Source organism: Sesamum indicum, linkage group LG8 (assembly GCF_026168435.1).
Source record: "Sesamum indicum cultivar Baizhima isolate 11 linkage group LG8, ASM2616843v1, whole genome shotgun sequence".
NCBI lineage: Eukaryota > Viridiplantae > Streptophyta > Magnoliopsida > Lamiales > Pedaliaceae > Sesamum > Sesamum indicum.
The window spans coordinates 30,195,363-30,223,054 of record NC_142664.1 but is presented as its reverse complement, the minus strand read 5'-3'; the positions used below and the strand labels follow the sequence as shown (position 1 = coordinate 30,223,054).

The 27,692-nt window shown below is 37.1% G+C and overlaps 6 protein-coding genes and 2 pseudogenes across 19 annotated transcripts; 5 read left to right on the top strand and 3 right to left on the bottom strand.

The window, feature by feature from the left end:
• Nucleotides 1-1,767: 1,767 nt before the first annotated feature.
• On the bottom strand, nt 1,768-17,571 carry LOC105169890 (B3 domain-containing protein At5g42700). Of its 12 annotated transcripts, none has more exons than XM_088883016.1 (8): nt 17,192-17,561; nt 16,983-17,054; nt 16,268-16,299; nt 16,010-16,172; nt 15,714-15,920; nt 15,085-15,175; nt 14,816-14,987; nt 1,768-2,285 (listed from the first exon to the last, which is right to left on the bottom strand). In XM_088883016.1, the coding sequence occupies exons 1-8, from the start codon at nt 17,246-17,248 to the stop codon at nt 2,267-2,269; spliced, it is 813 nt and encodes a 270-aa protein (XP_088739142.1). In that variant the 5' UTR covers nt 17,249-17,561; the 3' UTR covers nt 1,768-2,266. The 12 variants fall into 12 exon arrangements, with proteins under 12 accessions (XP_088739142.1, XP_088739141.1, XP_088739139.1 ...); XM_088883015.1 differs by lacking the exon at nt 1,768-2,285 and adding an exon at nt 4,413-4,817; XM_088883013.1 differs by lacking the exon at nt 1,768-2,285 and adding an exon at nt 8,411-14,538 and having other exon boundaries at nt 16,010-16,166; nt 17,192-17,565.
• LOC105169891 (putative carboxylesterase 12) lies at nt 2,479-3,781 on the top strand. The gene has a single exon (XM_011090444.2). It carries the CDS (start codon nt 2,704-2,706, stop codon nt 3,610-3,612), a length of 909 nt encoding a protein of 302 aa, XP_011088746.1. The 5' UTR covers nt 2,479-2,703; the 3' UTR covers nt 3,613-3,781.
• On the top strand, nt 5,857-6,990 carry LOC105169564 (putative carboxylesterase 12 pseudogene; annotated as a pseudogene).
• On the top strand, nt 7,242-8,366 carry LOC105169561 (2-hydroxyisoflavanone dehydratase). Its single transcript, XM_011089982.3, has one exon. It carries the CDS (start codon nt 7,242-7,244, stop codon nt 8,184-8,186), a length of 945 nt encoding a protein of 314 aa, XP_011088284.1. The 3' UTR covers nt 8,187-8,366.
• LOC105169562 (putative carboxylesterase 12 pseudogene) lies at nt 8,762-9,945 on the top strand (annotated as a pseudogene).
• LOC105169560 (2-hydroxyisoflavanone dehydratase) lies at nt 12,456-13,629 on the top strand. Its single transcript, XM_011089981.3, has one exon. It carries the CDS (start codon nt 12,456-12,458, stop codon nt 13,551-13,553), a length of 1,098 nt encoding a protein of 365 aa, XP_011088283.1. The 3' UTR covers nt 13,554-13,629.
• A 356-nt stretch (nt 17,572-17,927) lies between the features above and the next one.
• Nucleotides 17,928-21,773, bottom strand: LOC105169559 (uncharacterized). Of its 2 annotated transcripts, XM_011089980.3 has the most exons (7): nt 21,378-21,771; nt 20,642-20,699; nt 20,207-20,287; nt 19,989-20,024; nt 19,662-19,901; nt 19,378-19,519; nt 17,928-18,933 (listed from the first exon to the last, which is right to left on the bottom strand). In XM_011089980.3, the coding sequence occupies exons 1-7, from the start codon at nt 21,554-21,556 to the stop codon at nt 18,452-18,454; spliced, it is 1,218 nt and encodes a 405-aa protein (XP_011088282.1). In that variant the 5' UTR covers nt 21,557-21,771; the 3' UTR covers nt 17,928-18,451. The 2 variants fall into 2 exon arrangements, with proteins under 2 accessions (XP_011088282.1, XP_020552017.1); XM_020696358.2 differs by lacking the exon at nt 20,207-20,287 and having other exon boundaries at nt 21,378-21,773.
• Nucleotides 21,774-24,786: 3,013 nt separating this feature from the next.
• On the bottom strand, nt 24,787-26,462 carry LOC105169558 (cyclin-dependent kinase inhibitor 7). Of its 2 annotated transcripts, none has more exons than XM_011089979.3 (4): nt 26,075-26,462; nt 25,868-25,935; nt 25,374-25,574; nt 24,787-25,173 (listed from the first exon to the last, which is right to left on the bottom strand). In XM_011089979.3, the coding sequence occupies exons 1-4, from the start codon at nt 26,312-26,314 to the stop codon at nt 25,104-25,106; spliced, it is 579 nt and encodes a 192-aa protein (XP_011088281.1). In that variant the 5' UTR covers nt 26,315-26,462; the 3' UTR covers nt 24,787-25,103. The 2 variants fall into 2 exon arrangements, with proteins under 2 accessions (XP_011088281.1, XP_011088280.1); XM_011089978.3 differs by having other exon boundaries at nt 25,374-25,577; nt 26,075-26,459.
• Nucleotides 26,463-27,692: the final 1,230 nt, after the last annotated feature.

Below are 27,692 nucleotides of genomic sequence, written 5' to 3'. Positions count from 1 at the left end.
TAAAACACTGTAAATATTTTAGTTATATTTGTAAAAATTACCGTTAATGAATGTTGCGTAATGATGGTCAGTAATTATTTATTATGATTATTTTATTTTTACTTTGAGAATTAATTATAATTTAATGTTATATTTTTTTTAGTGAATTAAAGATATTTGTATATTTAAATTTTTATTATATTTATTTATTAAAATAAATAATTTGAAATCAAAATATAAAAAAAGATTAAAGAAATTTAAGTATTTAAGAAGTTATAGATAAAAAATAGTTGATAAAAAATGTTATTATTTTAAAATAAATAAATAAAATAATTATACTTTCCTCTGCTGAGATTTGGTGTAATTACATGTAAATTTCCTGTGGTTTGAAGAATTACATCTAATACATATGAGGTTCGATTTCGTCTAATAAATAAGTCCTTCGGTTAATTAAGATTCACCGAATTTATTGATATTAATAAAAAAAAATTATATTTATCTCCGATTGACTTATTACTGACTTATAGAAGGTCAAATAAATTTTTTTATGATCAAATTATCCTCATACGTCTTTACGTATTAATGCATGTGAAGCGGTATATCTTCATTGTTATAAGGGTATTTTAATTTGAAAGGAATTATTTACAACAAGTCATTTTTAAGAAATCAATGATAAATATCAATTTTCATTCAATTTTTTGTTATTCATTAATTGTTGACTAACAGAAACACTTATTTATTAAATCGAAGGAAAACTCAAAAGTACTAAGTATAATTTTTCAAACTACATAAAATTTATTCGTAATTGTATCAAATCTTATAAGCGAAGAGTTTAATTATCCCTAAATGAAAATATGTATTTTTCCAAACAGAATCGTTACCGGAAGGATCTTTTCCTCTTTATGCTGGGCTCAGAGGTGCTTGGGTCCTGCTTCAAGGCCCGTTATGGGTCCGTGGGTTATATGGGTCCCAGTGGCAGTCTACTTTACTCTACCATGCCCGACCATTAGCTATTCTATTCCATTGGCAATTGAATGTTGAGCAGCCATTAACCACTCCAACATTCACAATTTTGATCTCATTTTATTCCATGTATTTTTTAAATTAAACGTTATAAATTTAAAATATTTGATTTGAATTTAGGTATTTTTTGGTAAATCAACGCTTTGATTTTCAGTTAATATTGTCTGATACTGCAATAATGTTAATCACGATGAATGTGCAATTTTAAAAATAAAATTAAATTTATTATAAAAAATAGTTAAAATAATTTATAAAAAAAATTAAAGCAATTAGAAACATCCGGAAAAGACTTGCGACTTTTGATGTCCGAAACATGTCAAAAAAGAGTAGGGTGAAGATGAGTGAAAACAAAGATTAGATGGATGTAGCTTTCATTTCTATTCACATACAAACAACTAGCAAACGCATGAATTTAGATTATGGGGCTCACCGCTCACCTGCTTGCCTATGGTTAACCATCCATTTCAATGACGTGTAAGGATTGATGTGTAAGATGGTTGCTCTCTGCTTTAACCATTCATCATTCCTCCTAGCTTATGCCTTCCACTTCCATCCCAATTCCGCGTTGTTTTTTTTTTTAATCTTTAATTAGTTGAGATAATAAGATTTTATTTGTTTTGGCCGTTCCAATTGGAAATTACCCATTCTTGTTAAAAATGCAATTTCAAATAGTGCTGGAAATGCGAGCCATCTCTGAGTTGGATGTAGTTATCCTGAATGGTATTGAAGAGATTTAAACACTTCAATACTTAAATTAGTCAAATAAAAAAAATAAAATAATATAAGGGTCAGGATGTCAAGAACAATGAATACAGGAATTAAATACCTAAAACTTCATAAATGGGGGTATTTGGTCTACACATGGCAAAGCATGAAAGCACCAGATGCCAACACCTGTCTTAATCCCATAAAAGTTGGGGATCCAGTAGAGCCAAATAAACCCTTAACAGTGGTACCCTCTTCACCCCAACTTTGTGGGCCTAAGTTCTAACCACTATCTTGCGAGGGCCCAATATATGTAAAAGCCCACAACAATTTCTGTTTTCTGTACCTATATGCTACATCCACCCCCCCTCACCCTTCATAACAATGGTAATAGAATAGCTTCGTCTTCGCTCTTTTGAACCCAAGTCCCACTCGATGACCAAAGTTCTCCCATACATGTACACTTTGTTGAACTCTTCCAAGTCGATGAAATTCATCTCTATTGCTGGGAACTATTTCGCAGCCTCAACGATGGTTGCGCCACCTCCTCCCAGGTCTTTTAAAGCTTGCTTGTACTCCTTTATACAAATCATTTCATCATCAAACTACTTGTTAAGAAATAGGATTGCATGTGAGATCTACAACAAGGGATTTTACAAAAATCAAATCTGACAATTACACACCGTATAAAGCACAATACTTTTATATTTATTATGACTTGCTCATTTTATATTAAATCAAGATTGGTTCATATAACCAATTTTGATTTTAAAAAATTTATACATAATTAATTAAGCTTGTTTTAATTTAATTAGTAATTAGAATAGCTAAGATACATTTAATTGGGAAGTGAGTGAGAGATGTGGTGTAGATGCAGTCCACCTATACTTCTCCATCCATCAATTTATCTTCTTTTCCTCTCACTCCACTCAACTCACCACACACCCAAGAACAAAACTCACACTACAGACTACACTAACCTCCCCTCACTTTCCAATGGCATCTCATTCCAAACAAGTCGCCCTCGACCTCTCCCCCTTTTTCCGCTTGTTCGCCGACCGCACCATTCACAGGATGATCCCTGATCACTCCCTCCCTCCCTCCGACCACCCCAACTCACCCGTCCGCTCCAAGGACGTTGTCGTTGACCCCGAGACCGGCGTTTTCGTCCGGATTTACGCCCCGCGCCACCAGGTTCTGCCCAACAAACTCCCCCTTGTGGTTTACATTCACGGCGGCGCCTTCTGCATGGGATCCGCTAAGAATCCTATCTACCACAATTTCCTTAATACTTTAGTTGAAAAGGCCAAGGCAATAGCAGTTTCAGTTGATTACAGGTTAGCTCCTGAAAACCCTTTGCCCATCCCATTCGACGATTCCTGGGCGGCCTTCCAGTGGATTGCAGCTCACGCTGACGGCAAAGGCCCCGAGCCGTGGCTGAATGACTACGCCGATTTCCGGAGAGTGTTTGTGGGGGGAGAGAGCGCGGGAGCCACCATAGCGAGTGACGTGGCGATCAGAGCTGGAGTTCACGACTTCCCGAACTTGCAAATCGTGGGACTCTTCTTACTGCATCCTTTCTTCGGCGGAAAGGAAGAGGACAAACTGTACAAGTTTTTGTGTCCTAGTAGCAGCAGCCGCGACGACGATCCGCGTTTGAATCCGGCGGTGGATCCGAGGATCGAGCGGATGGTGGGGCGCGTGATTTTCTTCGTGGCGGAGAAGGATCAGTTGAGGGAAAGGGGAACGGGTTGCTTTGAGGCTCTGAAGAAAAGCGCGTGGAGCGGAGATGCGGAGATTATGGAGACAGAAGGGGAGGGACATTGCTTTTATCTGTTCAATCCCACTTGTGAGAAAGCTGTCGCCGTTATGGATCGCTTGCTTGCTTTTCTTAAAACAGCATAGATTGTTAGGGTTCATCATATCCCGGCCGATGGCTGGGCAGCGCGTGAGATGCTTTGCCTTGGGAACGGCTCCAGGTCAATGAAAGCATTACGTAGCATCCATGAAATGATAGATATTTTCGTAAAATATCAATAATGAAATTGGGGCCCACCAACTCCAATTTGTTCAATTTGACTCAAAATTAGTTCCAAATTGTTTTATTACTAATTAATGTTATATATCATATTACATTTACATGTATGCTTATGTAAAATTATACACATTAATTTATATTCGTAGTAACAAAAAATGTAATCCACCCTGTTCGGTTATTTTATAATTTTTAATTCTTTTATAAAATTAAAAAATATAATAAGAATAAAGTTGATAATTTTTATACATTCGTTCAAAAATTACATAATTTTTAAATATTTGTATAAATAATGGTAAATAAATTGTGATTAATTATCTCGATATATTAAATAATATTTCAATTCAACCAATACATCATATGACTAACAATAATAAATAAATTATAATAACTCATACAAAACGAGATAAATATTCAAGCATCTTGCGGGACTCGAACTTATTCATGGACCCGAACATTAATTTTAACCATAAAGATAAGTCATCATTCATAGTTTATATTTTTATATGTATTGAAATTTTTATTTTAAATTGTATTACATCTTTTATTTTATATTTGTTGTGTATATAAAGAATATATTATTTTATTTTAGTTAAAAAAATACATGTGACAAATCGCAATTTGAATAAAAAATATTTATTTATTTATTATTAATAAAAAATTAATTAACCCCATATATGAGGGGCATGGCACATGCTTTTAGTCAAGAAATTCTTATTTAAAATACCCCCTCTCTCTCTCATGGCCATGGCTGTCAGTATATCTCACCAACCCCGCTTTGTACTTCGCCGGAAATGGATACCCAACTAACTCACGACTTCCCACCTTTCTTCCGCGTCCTCACCACTGGTCGCATCCAAAGATACTTTGAGCATGATTTCATTCCCCCATCCACCGATCCCCATACCGGCGTTATCTCCAGAGACGTCGTCATCTCCCCTGGAAACAATGTCTCCGCCAGGATTTTCCTCCCCAAAACCATCACACCTGACACCAAATTGCCCGTCCTCATCTACATCCACGGAGGCGCTTTCTCAATTGAATCAGCTTTTCTCTTCAATGTACCGCAGCTACGCTGTTTTTGTTGATATCAATATTTTTCATCCAAATTCTAATGAAAAAAAGTTAGGTGTAAATGAAGAATTTTCAAAAAGAGTGTATATTGTATTTTTATAGGGTGCCTAATTATAATTAACATTTAGTTTTAGTTTCAACTCATGTGGATGGGTTGGAAGCAGTTCCTTATTGTTTGTGTAATATCTATAATTCATGCTATATATAAAGTGAGAGTATATTTTTGGTGTTTTATTTAATTTTGGTATGTAATTTATTTTTTAAAATTTTAAATTAATTAATTAATTAATTATTTCTTAACTCCTCTAGTTATCATGATTTTTTCATAACTATCATTTGATGGTTATTCTCTTCCATGCATTTTTTTTTGTAGTTTTCATGCATTATTTATTATCTTTATTTGTCAATTTTCTTTATAAATCAATATATTTATATTGATTTATTATCTTATTATAGATTTTTAAGTATTTTTTTAAACCATAAAAAGATAATAAATACAATTTATATAAATATTTTATTTTGAATCATTTTTAAAAAATATACATATACATAAATGTCCCACATTTATTAGTATATATTAAAGAAGAGCACTATTTTGATGTCTCTCTTTTCTAGTCTGTTATTTTTATTTTAGAATTTTTTTTTTATTTTCCATGTTCAAATAACTATTTCTCCCCACTTATTATTTCACTTATTCATATTTTTCTTATATATGAATTTTCTTTCATACATTTATTCTTTCTGTTTATTTATTCAAATAATAAATTATTAATTTAATAAAAATATTCTTGTATTTGTACACATATCGAGTATACATCTTTAGATAATAAAATTAGAATATATAAAATAATATATCCTGAATATTAATGACAAAAATAAAATAGGAAATAGTGGGTGATGCTGCATTGGTTGGTGTCAGTGTGAACGTCCAATAGAAATCTGGCGACGGTTGTTAAATACAGCCAAGTAGAAGGCTGCCATAATTTACAACTTACACATCCACTGATACTCTCTCCCAGACTTCATCCCTCATCACTCCAATGGCTACAAACAAGGACGAACTACTCCACGATTTCCCTCCACTACTGAGAGCATACAGAGATGGTCGAATTGAAAGGTTAATGGGCTTGGATTTTGTGCCTCCATCAGTTGATCCAGCGACACGGGTTCAATCCAAAGACGTCGAAATCGCGCCGGAGGTCAACCTGTCCGCTCGGATTTTCCTGCCTGCAAACGCTGACCCGAGCAAGAAAGTCCCACTTCTTCTCTACTTCCACGGCGGTGGCTTTATTGTTGAATCTGCCTTCTCTCCGTTGTATCATAAGCACCTCAATGTCTTGGTGGCGGAGGCTAATGTTGTGGCAGTATCAGTGAATTACAGATTGGCGCCGGAGCACCCTCTCCCGATTGCGTTTGAGGATTCTTGGCTTTCGCTCAAATGGGTTGCTTCTCAATCCACTGATGCGGGTCATGAGAAATGGATACGAGATTATGCTGATTTGAATCGCGTCTACTTGGGTGGAGACAGTGCTGGAGGTACCATAGCACACAACATAGCCATGCGGGTCGGGTCGGAGCAGTTGAACGGCATCAATTTACGTGGGATTTTCCTCAATTGCCCATTCTTTTGGGGGGGAAATCCAATTTTGAATGAAGAAAAGGACTTAATTTTTGCCAGGAGTTTTGCGGCTAAACTTTTGCTATATGCGTGCCCGAGCATTTCGGACTGTGACGAGCACTGGATAAATCCGGCTAAGGATAAAAAACTTGCGAGTTTAGGGTGTGGAAAGGTGCTGGTTTATGTTGCTGAAAAGGATGCATTGAAGGATAGAGGCTGGTATTACAAGGATTCGTTAACAGAGAGTGGGTGGAATGGAGATGTTGAGGTCGTGGAGGTTAAAGAAGAGGGCCATGTTTTCAGTGTGCTTTGCCCTGGCGGTGAGAATGGTTTGGCTATGCTGAAAAAAGTGGCTTCTTTTATCAATAAGTAGTCGTTTTTGGTCTTTGGTTTGCCCATCAAAAGTTCAGTAAATGCTCCGAGAAAAGGTTGCAATAATTTTAGTGTTCGATACATTCCATGTCGTTGTTGTATTCCTAAGTGTGGAAGACAAGTCAGATATTTGTTCTAATTTTCCATAGGAATTTAATAACATGGGTGACTTTTCCTGTCATAATATTTTATGCTACAATTATTGATGGTGGTTGTAGTTTGCAAGATTAGTTTTGTTTCTTGTCAGTTGTCATGGGGTCCGTCCACCCAATAGCCGTTTACCGGAGGGCACCTAACAGCAGCACATGAACCTCGGATTATCATATTGACCAGACTTCCTCAATCCCCAATCCAAGAATTGAAAATCCCTCATACTCAATTCCATTCTATGTATAACTAGCACCCTTCAATCTTCAATCCTCGTCTCAATCTTCAATGGCTGCAAACTCCAGTGAGGTGCTCCATGACTTCTTCCCCTTGCTGAGAGAATACAAAGATGGTCGAGTTGAAAGATTAGTCGGCAAAGACTTGGTTCCCGCATCAGTAGATCCAGAAACAGGGGTTCAAACCAAAGACGTTGTTATAGCACAGGAGATCAACCTTTCCGCCAGGCTTTACCTGCCCAAGAACGCTGCTCCGGGCAAGAAACTTCCCCTTCTTGTCTACTTCCATGGTGGTGGTTTCTTGGTGGAATCCGCATTCTCTGCAATGTACCAAAAGCACCTCAATTTGCTGGTCGCAGAGGCTAATTGTGTTGCCGTATCCGTCAACTATAGATTAGCCCCTGAGCATCCTCTCCCTGCTGCCTACGATGATTCTTGGCTCGCCCTCAAATGGGTTGCCTCTCAATCCACAGATGAGTGGATTAAAGATTATGCTGATCTCAATCGTGTTTACTTAGGCGGCGACAGCGCTGGTGGTACCATAGCACACCACGTAGCGATACGTGTGGGTGATAAAACGTTGGACGGCATCAGATTGAGCGGCGTTTTCCTCAACTGTCCATTCTTTTGCAGCAAAGATGCAATGGGGAAAGAAGAAACACATCCAGTTTTTTCAAAGAGTTATTTGGATAGACTTTGGCACTATGCATGTCCAAGCAGCACAGAAGGGTCCGATCATCCTTGGATTAATCCGACCATGGATCCAAAAATCTCGAGCTTCGGGTGTAAAAGGTTGCTGGTTTATGTTGCGGAGAAGGATGTCCTGAGGGAGAGGGGCTGGTGGTATAAGGATGCAATAAGCAAGAGTGGGTGGAATGGAGAAATTGAGGTGGTTGAAGTCAAAGGGGAGGATCATGTCTTCAGTGTAATTTCTCCAACTACTGAGAATGGCATTGCTATGCTCAAAAGGGTGGCTTCTTTCCTCAACCATGACTAGCTTATTTCATTTGCAGATTGGCAGATGACCTGTTTTTAGTAGCCCCGGTCTTGGTGAGGTGAGTGTCTGTTGGTTTACCGGGATTGCACCAATTATATTTTACGGGTCTTTGCCTAGTAGCTAGTATTGTCTATTTGTAATGTTTTTATGTTACAAAACATATTAATGTACTCGTTCAGACCTTGTGTGTTTCTTGCTAAGGTATGACATTGAGAATAAGGAGGTTGTCGTATGAAGAGAGAATACTGAACTCAACGAAAGCAAAAGAGAATAAATTCACAGCAGATGTTGTTGAGTTAGAATTAATTCCCCATTTGGCTCCTTGTGGCTGGCCCAATACAAATCCTGAAATCAAGTTGAGAAAAGTCAACCCCGATGCATCTAATGCAGTTAATGTTTTTACCCACAGCTCGCCCGCGTTACTACAATCATAATCAGGAGCAACCGAAACAACACCGACTCCTCGGTTCATGTTCATCCATACATCACACCGTTTTCTGTGCTATAAACCTCGGATTGCATGAATTTGCCCAGGATACAGGACAAAACTGCAAAACATCTTCCTCCAAACAGCCATGTCCACCAGCACTGCCTCTGTCTTCCTCGTTTTACTTCTTCACACATCGATTTCAGCAAACGACTCATCAGACATACTATACGACATCCCTCCCTTCATCAGAGTCTACACAAATGGTACAATCCAAAGATTCATAGGAACAAGGGTTGCTCCTCCGTTGACGGATCCGATCACTCGGGTCCAATCCAAGGACATTGTAATTCACCCGACAGTGAATGTAACTGCAAGACTGTATCTGCCTGGAAACGCCATTCCAGGCAAGAAAACCCCTCTTCTCGTCTATTTTCACGGCGGTGCTTTCTTCACCGAATCCGCTGCTTCTCCGCCTTACCACCGCCACTTGAACTCAGTCGTCGCGAGAGCTAACGTCGTCGCTGTGTCGGTTAATTACAGATTAGCCCCCGAAAACCCTCTACCCATTTGTTACGAAGATTCTTGGCTTGCACTAAAATGGGTATTTTCCCACTTCAAAGGGTACGGGAAGGAGCCGTGGATCAACAAGTATGTTGATTTTAGGCATGTGCATGTGGGGGGAGATAGTGCCGGGGCAAATATCGCACACAACATGGCTATCAGGGCCGGGTCGGATCATGAAACGGGTGGTGTTCTACTAGATGGGTTGTTTCTAAACTGCCCACATTTTTGGGGGGAGAAGCGGATCGGGAATGAGGATACTAGCAACATTCCAATCAAGAACATGATGGAGAGCATTTGGGTTCATGCGTACCCGAATTCGAGAGGTCTAGATGACCCGTTGTTGAACCCGGCTTCGGATCCGAATCTATCCCGGTTAGGGTGCAGGAAGGTGTTAGTTTATGTAGCTGGGAATGATATATTGAGGGGCAGAGGTTGGTATTACAAGCAAGCATTGAGGAAGAGTGGATGGAATGGAATAGTGAAAGTCGTGCAAGTACAAGGGGAGGAACACGATTTTGGTGTACGGTTTCCCGACACCCCAAACGCCCTACAAATGCTGCAAAATTTTGCTGCTTTTCTCCAATTGGATTAACGACTCATGTTAGAAATAAAAGTCTACCTCACAAATATTTATTTTATAATATTTTAATAAATAAGTCAACTATGTAACTTCCTGTTATTGGTTGTACATAGAATTGCGTAAAGAATTGTGTAGACAATTATGGTTGCTTGTGAGATAATCTTACATTCTCTCATTTAGTGAAATTTCTTTGTGCGTGTGTGACAATTTTTTTAGAGATATACTTAAGACAAATTTTAATTAAAACAAATTATATATATCACGCCAATTAAAATTATTATATTTTTTCTTACCCGACATATTTTATATATCATATTAATTATTATCATTATTGATGTGCATAAAAATAAATTGGCTCAAGGAGGTGTAAGCAATTTAAAAAGAAGAAATAAACGAGAAGCTCGTAACATTTTAGAAGACCCAAGAGCACTTGATAGCCGGCCTTGGGGGCGTCCCCCAAGAAACAGATTGACCATGGGAGGAGGCTGAAGACATCCCCTACTCGGACCATAATCAAAACCCGACAAATAATCAGCCTAAAAGGCCCACACTCCCACATAGCATTCCAGTCTCCTACATGGTGTCTCATCACCCCTAAAGTTAGCATCCACATTGGACCACATCAGTTCTAGAAAGACCCCCCTGGCAACTAAGACAGCCCAGGAGAAGGGAGGTGCCTCCAAAACCCAAGACTCCTAAACCTTGAAGGGACTATCTGCAAAGTAGGAGTCCTCGCACGAAAGGAATCATCCCCTAAATTAATACGTGTTGTTGTGAGCAAATCAATTGAAGATAAGATCGAATCCCATCTTATCCCCACATATTTCGCTCCTTTTTGGGAGAATAAAGGTAGCCTGTAGAGAAGGATGCCCCCACTATATATACAGTTGCAGTCCTCCAACGGGGACACCCTCCAGAATGTGGAAAATTGCTCTCTATTCTTGCTTTAGCTATCGAATTGCACCCTAATCATAATTTCTTCTACAAATTCCTTAGTCATATCTCGATTTCTCATTATGATTTATTTTTACAATTATTTATTTTAAATTTGAGACTAACTTGGATATTGGAGTGCCAACGCCTTTATTACAGGTCCCTCCAAGATTTGTATTCGCTTTGATCCAAACTTTGAGTATAATTCATATCAATTGGACCCATATATTTTTTAAATGCATTAATTATATATTTATAACATATTTTAAAAAGGATCATTTAAGCTAAACTCATTTAAGATGAAATGAAATGAGATGACAAGCAGCCGTCACAGCCGAAGTTAGGCCAAACAACTTTATTGTTGAAAATTGTTTTAAAGGAAAATGAAAAAGGCTGGATAACTAAAATCATTTGGGACATTTTTTGTTCAATTATTTTCTCGTGGTACTTATTACATTTCAGGTGTGATAAAAAAATTCGTGTTATTTTATATTATAATATGTGGAAAGTAAAATGCTCGAAAAATTAATTTTGAGAAGGTTAAAATTTTGAAGTACTCCCAGAACATCCACAGCTTCATAGGGTCAAGAATGGTGGAATTCAGAAAAACAAGAAGTATTTACGTATTGGAGTTTTGTTCTATCTACAAGGATAATATTTTGGACTTACAACTCAAATTTTTTCTATAAACATCAAAGCTGATATCAATACAAAAAAAATCAATTGTTGGTATTTAGGGAATGGAGTTGGGCGTGGGGAATGTTGCAAATGCTAATTTCTTTCTTGGCTTTTCCCCATTTCTTCCGTAATTTCCATGTCAATTAATCTTACTTCAACTTTGTTACAGTCAATATCAAGAAATAACTTAAATGGATTTTCAATAAGTTTTTTACACTACTTAAATCAATTTTCCCCATTCCTTCTATAATATTTGGTTGGTATAGGCATTCCTAATTTCATCACCTACTACTTAGAAGGACGGAAAGTCCTAACCTATATATGATTTATTCAAATTAAAAAAATAAATTACCTGATGAGTACATTATATAACTTATGTAGAGTTAGGAGAAGGAGCGCAGAAAGAAAAAGTTGGCTATAAAAAGAACAAAAAGAGCCTAGGAAGGAAGATTCTTGGGAGTACATTTATTGCAAAGTTAGATATATTGCCATCCCTATCCCTATCCCTATAATGCCTTCTATTACTTGATGGCCTATGTTTACAATACCCAAAAGGAATTACCTTTACTTGATCAAATTCAGAGTGTACCCTAAACATCCATTTCAAAGAAGCAAACAACATTTCTTCTTCTTCTTCTTATTTCGTTTTTTTAATCAACTTGAATATTTTAAGGGTAAGCTACAATAAGCTTTTCTAAAATTTAATACAATTATAATGTCAATACATCTTAATTTTAATGCTCGCCAAATAACTAGCCTAATTCTTTAATCTCCTTTAAGGATTCATTTATCTTTAGTGGTGACCGACCACAATACCCTTATTTATTATGAATTATAATTTTACTTATTTTCTAAATTTTTTTGATTTTTTTTATGGACTAATTTTTCCATCCACCTAGTCCGAATTTTTTGAAATATTTAATTTTTTTCAGGCCTCTAAGAAAAACACAATTACATCAAACATTAAGGGATATTTATAATTTTTCAAACGACAATGAGGGCATTCGTAATTATGCTAAATCTCAAGGACTTGTTGTAATTTACTCTATTTTCAAATATATAAGGGCCACAAAAGAATGCTCAAATGCCCCAAGATAACAGAAAATATAACAGTATGTCTGGTAAGAAGAGCTTCTCATACTTGTTACTCATTCTTCATTTCCTCACAACAACAGCTGCTGCGAGTTCCTCAGCCGTATTGTATGACATCTATCCCTTCATAAGAGTATACAAGGATGGTACAGTTAAAAGATTTATAGGAACAGAGGTTGTGCCTGCATCAGTCGATCCAACGACTGGGGTTCGTTCCAAAGACGTGGTGATCACTGCACCAGAACTTCATATCTCAGCCAGACTCTACCTCCCTAAATATGCGACTTCAACACATAAATTACCACTTCTAGTCTACTTCCATGGTGGTGCATTTTTCACAGAATCCGCCTTCTCTCCCCTGTACCACAATCACCTGAACTCAATTGTTGCAAAAGCTAATGTTGTCGCAGTGTCGGTTAATTACAGATTAGCCCCCGAACACCCTCTTCCTATTGGCTATCAAGATTCCTGGCATGCACTAAAATGGGTTTTTTCTCATTCCGATGGTAATGGAAACGAGACATGGCTAAAGAACTACGCTGATTTCATGCACGTATACTTAGGTGGAGACAGTGCTGGTGGTAACATTGCACACAACACAGCCATCCGGGCCGGGTTGGAGCATGAAATGGTCCATAGGGTTGTAATAGATGGGATGTTCTTGAATTGCCCACATTTCTGGGGGAAGACGCCTATTGGGAATGAAGCTAGTAAACCCAAAAGGGAAGCTCTGATGGAGAGTATTTGGATCCATGCATACCCGAATTCCACGGGGCTTGACGACCCGTTAGTGAATCCGGCCATGGATCCGAATCTATCGAAGCTAAGGTGCAAAAGGGTGTTGGTTTATGTTGCTGAAAAGGATATTTTGAGGGATAGGGGATGGTATTATGAGAAGGCATTGAGAAAGAGTAAGTGGGATGGAGTAGTGAAGGTTGTGGAGGTGAAGGGGGAGGATCATGACTTCAGTATAATTTTTCCAAACAGCAGAAAAGCTAAGATAGTGTTAAGACAGTTGGCTTCCTTTCTGAATCAAGGCAAAGTGCTGGATAGTTTTGCCGGGCATTTAACTGCAGTGCCCAGCAACTGAATAATAATGTAACTAAAGGAAAAATAGAATAGTTCTGTAAATTTCATATTTACTTAATGAAATGTTTTTCTTCTTATATTGCTTCTCTAAAAACGTTTTTGTTTGTTTATTAACTTTAAACACAAATAAAGCAAAAAGAAAGAAATTTATAATTTGATGGCAATTGTGTACAAAAGTAGTTTGGGTGTAACATCAGTCGTGTGGGGTTTTCTAATGAAAAATCAGATGTTTTTTTTTAACTTCAACGATAAAGGAGTAGGGGCTTTTTACGAAATAAACATTTGGGAGCGTATCTTCAATTGACTACAAAGTTGGACGTCCACTCCTTATGGGGTATCTACTTTAAAGTCTAGACACAGATTTATGTATCTACAAGTTATTTGCTTTTGAAAATTTTACTAAAACCCTTGAATCCGTCAAACTTAATATATATATATATATATATATATTATATTTATACACTAAATCTCCGGCTCAAAAAAAAATACTTTATGAGACAAGTTGATTAAGTGGCTTGGGATTAGAGGTGGTTTGGCGTATGATTAGGGCTTGACCAGTTCAGCTTAGATTTGTGTTATACTATGTTTTGCAGACATATTTTAAATGTATATATATATATATATATATTAGTACATACATATATACTATATAATTACTCACATGGATAACATAGACTAACATAAGAATGAAAATTACACATTCAACTCGCGGCTACTCTCCTTTGCTAATTTGCCCAATATCTACTTTTTGAACAAAAATGCTCGGCCACAAAAGGAGAAATCGGGTGGAGACTATATACACTGAAAGAAAGATATACAATACCTTCAGTTATTTGCACTAAATTCTTTAGCATTTACAGTGAGAACCTTGGTCTCAGCAAAGAACATTTCATGTTGCATCTTTTAATTCTTGCATCTTTATGTTGAGAACAATCTTTTTATCTCCAAAATCTTGTTCTAATTCTTCTTGTCCGCAACAAGTATTTCTGGAATCAAGAACAAGGCAAACCGGCTGGTCCAAAATCAATGTTCTCGGATTTGTTTTCATGATGTTAATTGTATGGTTTTACTTTCAATGTGAAAACTTAGATGGGAAGCTTTTCAATTTCAAAAGAGGATTATAGTCAATAATTACACTAACCCAAAGGTCGTTGTAATTAAGCATATATCACATATGGTAGTTCCCAGAAAGTGACAGTAAGCAAAAAATGGTTAAGCAAGCTGCAGAAAAGCATTGATTAAGAAATATAGTAGAGTCCGCACCTTCTAAAGCAGACAATATTTTTGCTGATATTCCGAGAATCATTCGACACTGGCTTACTCTTGAAACTTTCTTCAAACTTGTCGAAATTTGAACATAACATCTCTTGGGATGGAGGTCTTAAAAGCTTTTCTGGAACCTGCGGGGAAGTCCTACCCTCCTTGAAGTGCTCTGCTTCATTTAAGCAAGCAAATGGAAGAAACGATGTTTGTTTAAATAAAGATATAATTTTTCTACTACTGGAAATGAATAAATTAAAGAACTAGCTGACCATGGTTCACTACATCTGCACAAGCTTGTAAGTGCAGAAGGCTGACAGCTGCATCCACTGCACTAAAATGGTTTGCTCTCACTATGTAAACCTATTCAAGTAAGAAGGTAGGATTTGAAGTTGTCTAGAATGAAATAATTTGCTTTGTAAGGTGACTAGGACATTCTGGATCTCGCACAAAGATAGAGAAGAAGTTTCCCCAACTTAATGCTGTCAATCAAAAAGAAGAAAACCACTGGAAGACTCCCATGACAGCTAATATCCTTCCATTCTCTACTTATATCTTGATCAACTTTAAGTGATCTGTTCATTCCAGCAAGACAGAGAGAAAACCAAAAAGTTCTTCTGTATCAATGCTAAGTTAGAAATGCTCACTGCCTAGAAGATCAAGAGCAGCAATGAATTTATTTATTCTTGAGACCTCACATTTGGATTTCTTCTATGGGCTCAAGCGCAAATTATTGATTTTTGCTTCATATTATCATATGCTAAAATTAGCATTTAGCTTTGATATGCTTTCTCTTTGTATCTAATCTGTGTTGTGAGTCACTTGGTTTTAAGTCCTTTCCTTATCTAGGTCTGACTTGTCCTTATCAAAAAGAAAAGTTTCACAAAATTCAACGCATTACCTTCATTTTGCATACTCCTACAAGATGAAAAACCAATATGTCACCTTCTTCTAAATTATGTGAAATCGAAAATCCCCGCCATCCAGCACTAAGTCCTCTCCTCTCAGGCAGGTATTTTGTGTAGTATTCTTTATTGCTCTCATCTACTAAAGTAATCTTTATGTCACAACTTGGCAAATGCAACTTGCAGAATAACTTTGGAAGTGACTGCCAAAAGAAGATTTAGCACAGGATATAATCAAACTTGCCCAACTTCAAGTAACAACATTTGAACTTGGAATAGTATTCACTTGTACCAGCCAGAAGCCTCCTGTGACATTAGATCGAATCATTGGTTTGACAAAGCTGGGAAACTGTGTAGCGAGATTTGCCTGAATCTCTTCTGCCCGCTCCATAACTGATGATGTAATCTCAACTTGGAAATGAAGATTATTCTTTGTTGTCCTTATCCGTCTGCAGCTTTAGCAGTATAACAGAAGCACATGTGCTGGGAAATAAATAAATCTTGGCAAATGAATTGATGACGAAATAGAAGTACACAGTTTGATGCTAACCTTCTTGCTTCACCGGTCGTGTCATGACTATCCTGTTTAGCACAAATCATGTAGTTCAGTTTCAAGAAAAATTATATAGCATAACTCAATCACAATACACTGGAAAGATTCCAGCCTCTAAGGTGCTGACATCTTTACACGAAAAAAGTAGAGTTTAAAACTGATCTATTACAGGAAAACCATCACCACAGTCACTCACTGGCGATGCCAGACATGACCATCAAACTAAATTGCCATGAATGACCAACAAATTTTCTTAGATAAACTTTTAATATCGAAGGATCGTGAATGCACAACGTCCCCAATCATGCATGATGCACCCAGGAAATTCCTCCAGAAAGAGAACAATCTTATACAATATCGGAGAACCTAGCTGCTACTTCATGCATATAACCGTCTTCTAGTATGATAGACTCCTCATTCAAAGAAAAAGTATCTTCGGACTGTCTATATCATCATCTTATAATGGTAAATGCATGCCTTAATACTGAGGGAATAGAGAAAACATTACTAATCAAGAAAAAGGTTCCAATGAATTTCTGAGGCAATGCTTATATCTATTGATCCCAAGATCTACCTAAGGGTAGCAGGCTGCAGGCGTAGTATAAAAAGAGAGGATCTCTTATACACCCCAAAAAGCTCAAGCATAAATGCCTGGTTGTAACCCTCTAATCCACATGCCATACAAGCAAACAAAGTACGTACAAAATCTTACTCGCTTCCGGGTATGCATTTCCTTGATTTCCATGAAGTCTTTCATAATCATAAATGGCTTCCTCCTCTTTCGCTGCCATATTGATAAACGGTTGTTAAAAACCACAGCATAACATCAGCACGCATTAAAAAGACGATGAGAAAGACAGGAGAGCAATCAATAAGAGGGAATAAACAAAAAAAAAAAAAAAAAAAAAATTGGAAGGAAACATTGGGGTTACGATCAGAAACATAGGCAACCAAACAATCATTACGTTCTTCGTCCATGAATTACGAAAGGATTCTTGGGAGTTTAGGGATTAAAAAAAGGCGGATCTGGGTGCTTTCAATAAGGAAACCGTCGGAAGCGGGAGAGGGAGAGGGAGAGAGAGGCAGCTTTGATTGCTATAGGTTGGCAGCAAGTGGTACAAGATGAGGTGCTGTGCGTATCTGCTGACTGTTCGATTGAAAGTTGCTAATTTGGTATTAATTTATTTGAACAGACCCCATTATTTGGAACTTTGATCACATAATAGCATTCTCCCCCTCCCCCCAACCTCATCTAACCATTAAAATTAGGACCCTCCTTTTCAAAATCATACTTCAAAAGCTAAACTAAACAAAACTTATTTCTCAATGATTATTTAACAAAAAAACAGAAAGAAACTGTATAGAGTTATACGAGCTGCATTTGACTTGATGAATTTTCATCAATATTAAATAAAACATAGTTAAAAAATCTACTGTTAAGGAGATAACTGATGAAATTCATCAAAAAAGGAAATAGATTGACTGGTAGTAATTTTCCTACCATATAGAACTATTACGTTTCATCATATTTTCAGACTCATGCAAGAAAGTTATTATTTTAACCAATCTATATTGTTATTTGTCCACAGAACTGTATTCTGTGGACGAAGGATAATTCAACAGAACAAGAAAAAGGTTCTGGACATAACATCCAATCAACAAAACAAAAGGTCGTAAACTTTTATTTTTACTTATTACCAAAGCATTTTACAGCTGTTGGATTTGTATATATTAACATATACAAATCTGCCAGTATATATACAACATTCTAAGCAAAGAGAATATGGAGATAACTTTCTCGACCTGTTCCTATTATTCGCCAGACGTCATCCCGTTATCAGCACAACTGAGATCAGCAAGGTAGCGAGTGATTTCACAGGTAAGGAGGCGCTTAATGTACTACAGGGCTATCTTTACATATGAACTCTGTGTTCCTCATTTCGATCTGCTTTAAGTACCATACATTTCGTGGCATCAGCGCAAGAGTTGCAGTAAACTATGTTATCTGCAACTCCATGAAAATCACGTGGCGTGTGGTTGGAGGCCATTATCCTCCACCCCTCTCAGGATTTCAGTAGACAAATTTCCAGCTTAGTTTTGTGCAGATTCACTCTGCAAATGATATGCTACTTAAATCCAAGAATCTGAAAGTGAACCCCACATCAGATACCTCAAAAACTCTCATAATCTTGATCTGTGTTTAATGCCACCAAAAGGGGACCTCCTACGCACAGAAGCAAATGGCTCTCCGTTCAAGGAACCTGAGAATTTAATGTCCCAACCTTCAACGTTCTTTGGAACACATACGTCAAAAAGTATTTGGCCAAGAACACTATTTGCGCTCATACAAGGGCTTGGACGATGGGGTGACCTCTCTTTGCGGTCCTCTGGTACAGACCCAAACTCTTTTCTGTCTTGATACTCCGATGAACTTGGCAGGAAGAAGTGGTCATTTGGCCCAACTGCAACCCTTCTGAAGCTCTGATTTGAGTGGACTGCTGCATTCTGGAGGTCACATATCAGTTCAGATATTTCGTCATGCATATCATCCATACGAGACTTTTTCTCTAGTTTCTGAATTTTCTCAGAGAAAATCGACACTGCCTGCTGAAGCAACTCAGTTATAGCAGTCATATACTGTATTGATTGATGTTTGTAATGACCTGTCGCAGGCACACAAAATGAGTGAGTTTTGACTCCATGACAAACTTAAAGAGTGAAGATAACTTTCAGGATGTGAGGAACAACATAGGCTACTAAGCAATTACTAAATGGAGAAAGGGGACATGCTTCATTCATTAATAGTGATGGTAATTTCAAAAACATACATCGAAAATGATCAGCAAGTTGGAAGATGTTTCTTCCGTCCATCCAACCTCATACTAAGTAGTTTCCTAATCAATGCAGGCAATAGAGTTGTATAGCATGAGGAGGATATTAAGGGATGCACTACTAGCAGAGGGAAGGAAAAAGAACAGAACAGCTCAATACACCTATCTACTGCCAACTGTGTTCTTGGTGAAGTGAGTCAAGTGACTAGCCTGGAAAAACTTGAGCTGTCAAATACAAAATGGGTACCATCAACTCAAGCTAAAACTGAAACTAACCTAGATGGGCAGTGGTACTCCACTTCACAACTTTGACATTACCCCCCAATTCCCGTATACGCTGGGCAAAGTTACACAGAGTTGAAACTGGAGCAACATCATCGTTTTCTGAGCATAAAATGAGAAAGGGGGCACGCAAACCCTACACATAACAAGAGAAAAGGAGTAAGAGGGTCAAAAAGACAACAGAGAGATCTAATATAACTTGCAAAACCACAGACCATTGAAGAAACAAAAGAAAAGACAATATAATTTGCATAACCACAGACCACTTTGATACTTACAATTGAGGAATAAAGTGTTCGCCAGTAATCTGCACGTTGAGATCCAAACCTGGTGATAAATAGAGCATCCAAGCTTGACGTAACACCTTTTGCAAATAATGATACTAGCTTAGCTGAACCAGGAACTTTGAGTATGGAGGGATGTAAAGCAAACCGAGCACCCAAGTCAGTAGTAAATTCTACAGGATCAGAATCATAGATCTGGCCTGAGATGCAGCTTGCGACCAATCTACTGTCCTCCTTCAGGTAACAACAAAGAAGTCATGAATAAAGTTTGCTTATTCACCACAAACAATTGATTATTTGAAGTCCAAGGACAAGATCTACCAGACTAAGCTCCACTTCAGAACATCCTTCAATAATCTGCATCAAGAACAGGTTAAGCAACTCAATTAACAGACCAGTCCAAGGCTTAGTTGGAACAAATGCATGACAACCACAAAGAAATGATTTCTAGGAATGTAAAACATGGAAAAGTACCAACATATATAACCTAGTAGAATCTTAATGTTCAGCATCATGGAAATCTCAACTCATGTATATACCTGGAGAACCTTATACATACAAGCTTTACAACCACCAGAAAAGGCTGCAAAAACTACAGGCGATGGTCCACATCTAAGCTCCTACATATGCAAATAAGTAAATAAATAAATAATACTCCGTTAAGAATAATGAAACGTGCAACAGAATACTGATAAACAAAATGTATCCAAGTAACCAGAAAGGTTTACGAACTGTCATGATATTAGTATATGCATGGTAATGTGGTCAATATCACCAGCGAAATCTTCTTATAGGGTCATACTGTAAAAGCCAACAGCGCTTTGGAAAACCCAAAAGAAGGGGATATAAGTTCAGCTTTATTATTCACAGTTCCTTAAGCACACAAGATTGCTGAAGAAACGTGATTAAAGAAATCTTCATCATCAATTTGCCAATGTTTTTGGACACAACAGGCATTTGCAAATAAGACGTACCTTGACAAGCTCATTAAGGACAGAAAATGCCAGTGTTGTAGCTCTCTCTGGAATGAATCTGCAGAAAAGTAGCTCATCAACTATTCATACTCATCTAAAGAAACATGTCCAAAGCAAGTGCAGGTCATAAATTACAGAAGACAAATGCCAGTGTATGTTTGTTGATATCAGGAGAATCGTAGCTCTACACGACTGGTTCGTGTAGCTCTGAAAGTTTTTATGGATTTCAATGTCATGATACTAGCATATCAAGCTAATAAAGCATTAGTAATTCAGAAGTAATGGCTAAAGCAAAAGCCAACTTGAATGGATTACTTAGACAGTCTATCCACTATAACCATGTCAATTTTTTTGCAATCTTGAAATAACCGCAATTTATTTCTCTATTTCACAATCACCGCGCCGAAACTCTAATGCTCAGAACTCTGACTCTTATGTGGACCACAATAACGCACTATGCACTCTTTTCTTCAATATAGAAACCTTGGACGCTTCAACTCGTCAGAAAATGGGTGATTTCTTCTACAATCGAGATATACACCTTCAAGCTTCTCAATCTTCCCAGACCAACACAGATACAAAATGCAGGGCACAATAGCAGAATCCGAAAATGACTTAACAAGCTACAATTTCAGACAGACTCTTAACTCACAGAAACATCTAATCCAAAACCGTCAACCACGAAGCCTCTAAGACAAACGCGATCACGAGCAAACAAGAAAGGATAAGAGCGTACGGATTCAGATAATCGGAGCGGCAAACAAGAGAATTCCATCCGAGATAAGAGTAGAGACCGATGAAATCTTTCAATTGAACATCGCTGACCGAAACCCAGGCGAAAACCACGACTATTCCCTTGGCTTTGAATTCTTCTCCAGGATTCCGCACCCAATAAAATCTCCCCCCGCTGCTCATCGTCGCCAGAGCTCAAAGTTGTCGAACTGGTTCAACTGCAAGTTTTGAAATTATTGGAGGAAAATGAGGATTTGGTAGACGTACAGTTGGATGAAGGGGTGAGGGAATAGGAAGATGGAGCGAGAAAATGATTGCGCGCTTGGTGGTGGATCGCCGAGTGGGATTGCATCAATGCCAGCTCAGACGATAGGCGGCGCATTTTAGGGATATCTCACGACTATCCTGCGCCACATCCGGTGTGGGCCACAGCACGGTGCCGTATTATCCATCTCAGGCTAAGTCTTCCCACCTGTTATTGGGCTTTACGAAAATCAGCCCAAATTTACATATCATTAAATCATCATTAAGCCGTTCGGAGTGGGCTTTGCTCTTCATTTTTATAATTGGCCCATTGTTTATAAAGCCCATAAGCTCTTCTTGTTCTTGCCAACCCATTTTCAGGCCCAATTATATCAGTAATTTCTTACCCATTTGAAAATATAGAATACACTATTTTCTTTTTTTTTTTAAAAAAAAAAAAAGAAAAGAAAAAGGATCGCAGGTCCCTCAACTCCCCCAAAATTCCAACCCATGGCCTATTTTCATAGAAAATGAGGTGTCACCGTTAGATCACTTAATCAGAACTATATTAGAACATATGTATTACTTTCAAGATCAACTATGAATACTTTAATAATAAAAGAGATATTTGTGTCAGGAATCAAATAAAACTTCAAACATCCCAATTAAATGAATCATAAATCAGTTTACAAAGAGTAAACACACATAACTAAATAATAAATGAAAAAGAATAGAAAAAGGTGAAGCACATAACAATATTGAGAGATGAGTAAAAGTGTAAAGGGAAAAGCAAATATTACAGGATGAAGTAGAGGTTAGTTATTAGATTAATGGTTGAAAAATGCACAGAAATCAAAGAGCCTAGAAAAAGGGTGTAAATTGGAGGGGTGGGGGAGCAATGCATCATCATAATCAGGGATCCGAGTGTGAGAGAGTTGGGCATAGAAAGAAAAGAAAAAGTGAAACGGTGGTGAAATCAAGGAGAGAGGACCAAACGTCCTTGGGAAGGGGCCGTCTTCCATATTCCTCATTTTTTACTAATTAACTACTTGCAACATTCTTTCTTTCTTCTTCCTCTCTTAATTAATTTTTTTCACTTTAAAATAATTAATTCTGCATCAGATCCAAAGCACATGGAACTCAGTTGACGACCACTCCACCGCCACGTGCACATCCACACTTCTTGTCTACCAAACTACATCAACAATATATATAAATATTGCACACTATCTATATATGTGAAATTACTTTTTTAATTCTTCTTTTTAAGCTAAAGGGTCTGGAGAGGTAATAATGAGCATAGCAACTTTGCAAAGAGTGCATATTCTTGGCATACATCCTCTCTCTCTCTCCAAGTCTGCATATATATATATATAGAGAGAGAGAGAGAGAGAAAAAGGAATTTTTTAATCAAAATAGATTTTACCAAGTAAATGTGGCAGACAAAATTTATGATAATGGGCGTCGAATTTTTTTAAATAAAGATTGAGTTATTTGATCAAATTACAAAATAGGTGCACAAATTCTTGATTAGGGACAAGGTATCACTGTAGCTACATTAATATTTCGAATAAATTATGGCTTAGTAGTCAAATATGAAGATATGTTTCATATTAAATCCGGTACTAGATAATTATTATATTGTTTATTGACTACGTATTGTCCTAATAATGTAGCTACGTACTTAATTAACTAGTGGTTTATCTTATCCAAAATTAGAGCAACATCATTAAAACTTTGAATCTTATCTATGTCAGTAAGTAAATTAGTAAAGGTATACATATAGTAGGAAAAGAAAAGTTGAAGAGCAGATCACAAGAATTGCATTTTATACATATATAGTTTGAGAATGATAAGTGGTTGTAGATGAGAAGAGAGTGAGAGCAGGGCGCAGTACATGTACAAAGACCAAGTCACAAGTGTTCAAAATGCATGACTATTGACTACCTACATCAATGCTTTTGCTTCTTATATGTATTGTTATTGGACAATATTACACGCACGCACACATGTATGTGTGTTATATGTATATATGCTCATGAGATGATGAAGCAATATAATATAAATGTGACTTTTATGCGACTGGGTTTTGGTTTCTTGCCCATGCATTTCTCCTCGACCACTTTCAACAATCATATATATATATATATATATATATATATATCACAACCAGTGTCTGACAGCTCTTTTTATAATTAGTTATATTGACAAAAATACAAATAATGTACTCGGCTGGAGCACATGTTTTATTTTTTCACAAAATGGTGAATAAGTAAGGAAAAACAAAACAAGAAGAGAAATATGTGTAAGAAGTCCAGTTTTTGTATTAATTTGTTTTTTTTGGTCTGGGCAGGGGGGGGGGTGTTCTAATTATATCCGAAAAGATAAAACATGCAGCAGAAGCTTTGACCTGATTGTACTACGGCCACTCCGGGCATTGATTCATAAAAAATATGAATTGATGAAGGGCATGCAGGTATACGAATTAAAAACTGCCCAAGCACTATAATTATATTGCTTACTAGCTAGTAGCAAATGATATATACAATTTGGCTGATGCTGATCATAATCACCGATTTGAGACGAGATCTGTTGTCGGGCGGTTTCTTATTTCATTTAGTCATATTGTGTCCAAACAAATCAGAATCAATTATATCAATATTATTATAAGATTTTTATTTAATAATTCACAAATAGTTGAATATCATGAGATCATTCTATCCTCGAAAGTTTACAGTAAATTTTTCCGGCCGGTTCCGTGTACTCTTTTTCTTTTTTTTTTTTTTTTTTTTGTTTCATCGTTTACCCATATTCCAAATGCAAAAAGACAAAGTTTCCAATCAAATTTCAAAATCAATTCACATGGCCCACAATATATATATATATATACCCACACATATATCAAAGAATGTATATATGCATGCATACACACGCACACACAGGTACACGTGTGTGTGTGTGCTTTCCATGCCCACACTCCATGCAAGCAAGCAATATGCCTAAACTCTCTTTCTTCTCTCCAAATGGAATTTTGCAAAAGAACGGCCAAAATTCATACAAGAAGTGACAGCCCATCAACAAACATCCAAAAAATGCCCAAACAAAAACACCCTTTTCAAGCAAAGAAGAAAAATAACAAAAGCAATTAAACTCACATGCCCACATCAATATCATCAACTCTTTCACTGAACTCTGACAATTACCATCCTTTTGCCAGTTACAAAAGAGCACAAGAAAGGAGTATGTGTTCTTACTACAAAAACTTTTCAGTAAAACAACTCTAGCTTCTATACATAAATAGGAGACTTGCTTGCTATACACAGAGCTAGCCAGATTAGCTATGTTATAAGAAAATGGTAAGTGGCCTTGTCTTGAACAGGTAAATTAATTTAACACCAACCCCACCTAAGAAAATCAAATTGAAAAAAAAGAAATCCTAAAGAGGAAGGAAAAGATGCCTTCTTTCTTCTTTCAGGAATAACTTCATTTAAGGCTGTAAACGAACCCACTGATATTTCCCCTCCAATGGAACGTCCTTCACTATATCATAGTTGTACCTGAAAATAATACAAACCCATTCAATCAAATCATTACTCGTTTTCCCTTTTCAGTTACGAGAGAATAATCAATTGGGCCAGGCTAAAATGAGCAGGGGGTGTACATTCTGAGAGCGGGCGCCTTATTGCGCGCACCGTGGAACACATGAAATGATTGTCTGCATATGTGTGAAGATGTGGGAAGAGGAAGATGTACTCACTTTTCAGTGAATCGTTTCTGCTCGTACTTTTCTGCCGCTGCAAAGAACTCCTCCAGCTCCGCCGCCGACGGCATATTCTCCGCTAGAGACGCTGGAATTTTCCGGCGGGGAGGCGTCGATGATTTCCTCTTTGACGTGGCCTTTGAATGCATCAACATTTGCTCTGAGTCTCCATAGAGCTCGCTAGTTGGTGTCGCCTCTCTACTGAAAAGCAAAAAGTTGAAAACCTAAGTACACGATTAACATCAAAATTAAGGTCGAAAATACAATAATGAAACGAAACTGTGGAACTTAAAAGGGCTGTGTACATGTAAAGTAATTAAAATTATATTCACCACCAGAAAATAAACAGCAATGAAATATACATTCACAGATATACATAATTCCAGAAAACATGTACACATCTGCAGCTATTCTGAATACAAGTACGTACAGCAGCAGATGAAACGGTAAAACTACAAGGACGTCCAAATACGAAATGTTTCATTGTTCACCTGAAGACGTCTTCGGTAAAGGCGGCAATGTCCATTTCAGAACCCTCGGACAGCAAATCATCAACATTCTGAAAAACATAACCAAAATCAAATTAGAAACGTTCTTCAGAAAACCAGCTGAAATTGAAGCTGCTTGACAAAAGAAAACACAAACATAAAACGCTCCCCCCCAGCTACTATGGTATCCAAACCGAGTTTAATTTTCACCTCCAGATCTGGTGATCTCAAACTCCTCTTCACGACGTCAGTCGACTCATCATGCTTACAACAACCGGAGGTCCTAGACGCCGCCGGCGACACTGAATTCTCCTCTACTTCCACGTTGCCACAGCACTCATTTTCAAGCTCAGAGTAAAACTTCCTCTTCTTACTGGAAATCAACCTCATATCATCCTCCATACTCTTCATTGTCACACTCTTATCACATCTCTTCATGTAGTCCCCCATCTCTCTCTCTCTTTCTATGCACACATATTGATCTCTCTCTCTATATATATGTGTGTATGGTGGAAATAGGTGATATATATGTATATATATGTGTGTGCTGGTGATCAAAAAGCAACCTGCAAAAGTTGAAAGCGCAATTTCTTTTCCACGCAACTTCACCACTGCTATAAAATTAGATCAGAGAAAGGAGAGTAGGGGCAAAAGCGGAAATGCAGAAGAGATGGGGATTTGATCGGAGGGTGGAGATTAAATGAGGCGGTTACCGTAACATGTGGTCCTGGCTCCGTTAACGGTGACAGGCACATGGTGATGCCGTTAAGGGAGATCGGGATCCTATAAGAATGATTACAGTAGCGAGAGCCAACGAGAGGACGACACGTGGGGGAGGGTAGGACGACTGGTGATAGCCGGTTGGGTAACTGGGAATCTTGTAATGACTGCGATTTTGTTACAGCATAACTGAAAATCACTGCCACAAATAATATTTTCATGCGGTTGGTTGTGTTGTTCGGAAGTACCCCAACTAATGTTAGTTGCATTTCTAGCAAACCTTTTAAAACTAACTTTCTTCTCCTTTTTCTTATTAAATTTTGGATTTTTTATGGTATTAGTTGATTATTCCGAGGGTGTTTTCGGTAATTTTATAAATATTTTTAAAATATCTTATAAGATATTTTTGAGTTTATAAGATATTATAAAGTATTTGAAAAAAAAAACTATCATCTTTAAAAATAAGTTGAGAACAGCCAAACATCCTCTTAACTTTGGTTAGAGTTTTTCCTCATCAAATGATATGGATTGATGTTCGGTCTATAACACGTTCCCAACAAGTCTAGACAAAGAAATATTTTTGATCGTGTAATTCGACTTCAATTTACTTTTGATTATTTAATAGAATGATAAACTGACAGTTGCATTTTGAATCTTTTTATTTTCCACATATTTTATATGCAAAATTTACCGAAACATTACTTATCACCGTTGTCCCGCCAACGTTAGAGATTTAACTACGATTCTGAATATTATATGACGATCACCGCAAATCATCGAACGAAAAGCTGGTGATTTCATTACTAAACTATTGTATTGATGGTGTTGGAGAGTTCATGAAAATGTAGATGGAGGAGAAAAACCAGTGTATACCTAATTAATGGATTAGTTGAATGTGAATCGTTGAATTACATATGTTTGTCAATATATGATTAAGAGGTTATGGGCTTAAATCCAACCAATGTATACGTATTAGTTTATTTTAATAATAATTGTTGGATGTCTATTTTAATAGTATGTATTATTGATTTGTTATATATATTTGATATTGATAACTGACGTATATTAATTATCAATAATTAAAATTTATAATATAATTATAACCAGT

What these genes read in the sequence shown, in the direction of transcription:
- LOC105169891 (XM_011090444.2), top strand. Translation starts at nt 2,704, where the DNA reads ATGGCATCTCATTCCAAACAAGTCGCCCTCGACCTCTCCCCCTTTTTC.
- LOC105169561 (XM_011089982.3), top strand. Translation starts at nt 7,242, where the DNA reads ATGGCTGCAAACTCCAGTGAGGTGCTCCATGACTTCTTCCCCTTGCTG.
- LOC105169560 (XM_011089981.3), top strand. Translation starts at nt 12,456, where the DNA reads ATGCCCCAAGATAACAGAAAATATAACAGTATGTCTGGTAAGAAGAGC.
- LOC105169890 (XM_088883011.1), bottom strand. Translation starts at nt 17,248, where the DNA reads ATGGACGAAGAACGTAATGATTGTTTGGTTGCCTATGTTTCTGATCGT. An exon ending in TTTCTGATCGTAACCCCAAT is followed by an intron (nt 17,055 to 17,191) that starts GTTTCCTTCCAA and finishes TCAATATGGCAG; the next exon opens with CGAAAGAGGAGGAAGCCATT. An exon ending in ACGACCGGTGAAGCAAGAAG is followed by an intron (nt 16,173 to 16,267) that starts GTTAGCATCAAA and finishes ATACTGCTAAAG; the next exon opens with CTGCAGACGGATAAGGACAA.
- LOC105169559 (XM_011089980.3), bottom strand. Translation starts at nt 21,556, where the DNA reads ATGAGCAGCGGGGGGAGATTTTATTGGGTGCGGAATCCTGGAGAAGAA. An exon ending in GTATGTATAAGGTTCTCCAG is followed by an intron (nt 20,025 to 20,206) that starts GTATATACATGA and finishes TTCTTGATGCAG; the next exon opens with ATTATTGAAGGATGTTCTGA. An exon ending in CTGAAGTGGAGCTTAGTCTG is followed by an intron (nt 19,902 to 19,988) that starts GTAGATCTTGTC and finishes TGTTACCTGAAG; the next exon opens with GAGGACAGTAGATTGGTCGC.
- LOC105169558 (XM_011089978.3), bottom strand. Translation starts at nt 26,314, where the DNA reads ATGGGGGACTACATGAAGAGATGTGATAAGAGTGTGACAATGAAGAGT. An exon ending in TGAGATCACCAGATCTGGAG is followed by an intron (nt 25,936 to 26,074) that starts GTGAAAATTAAA and finishes TATGTTTTTCAG; the next exon opens with AATGTTGATGATTTGCTGTC. An exon ending in TTTACCGAAGACGTCTTCAG is followed by an intron (nt 25,578 to 25,867) that starts GTGAACAATGAA and finishes TTTGCTTTTCAG; the next exon opens with TAGAGAGGCGACACCAACTA.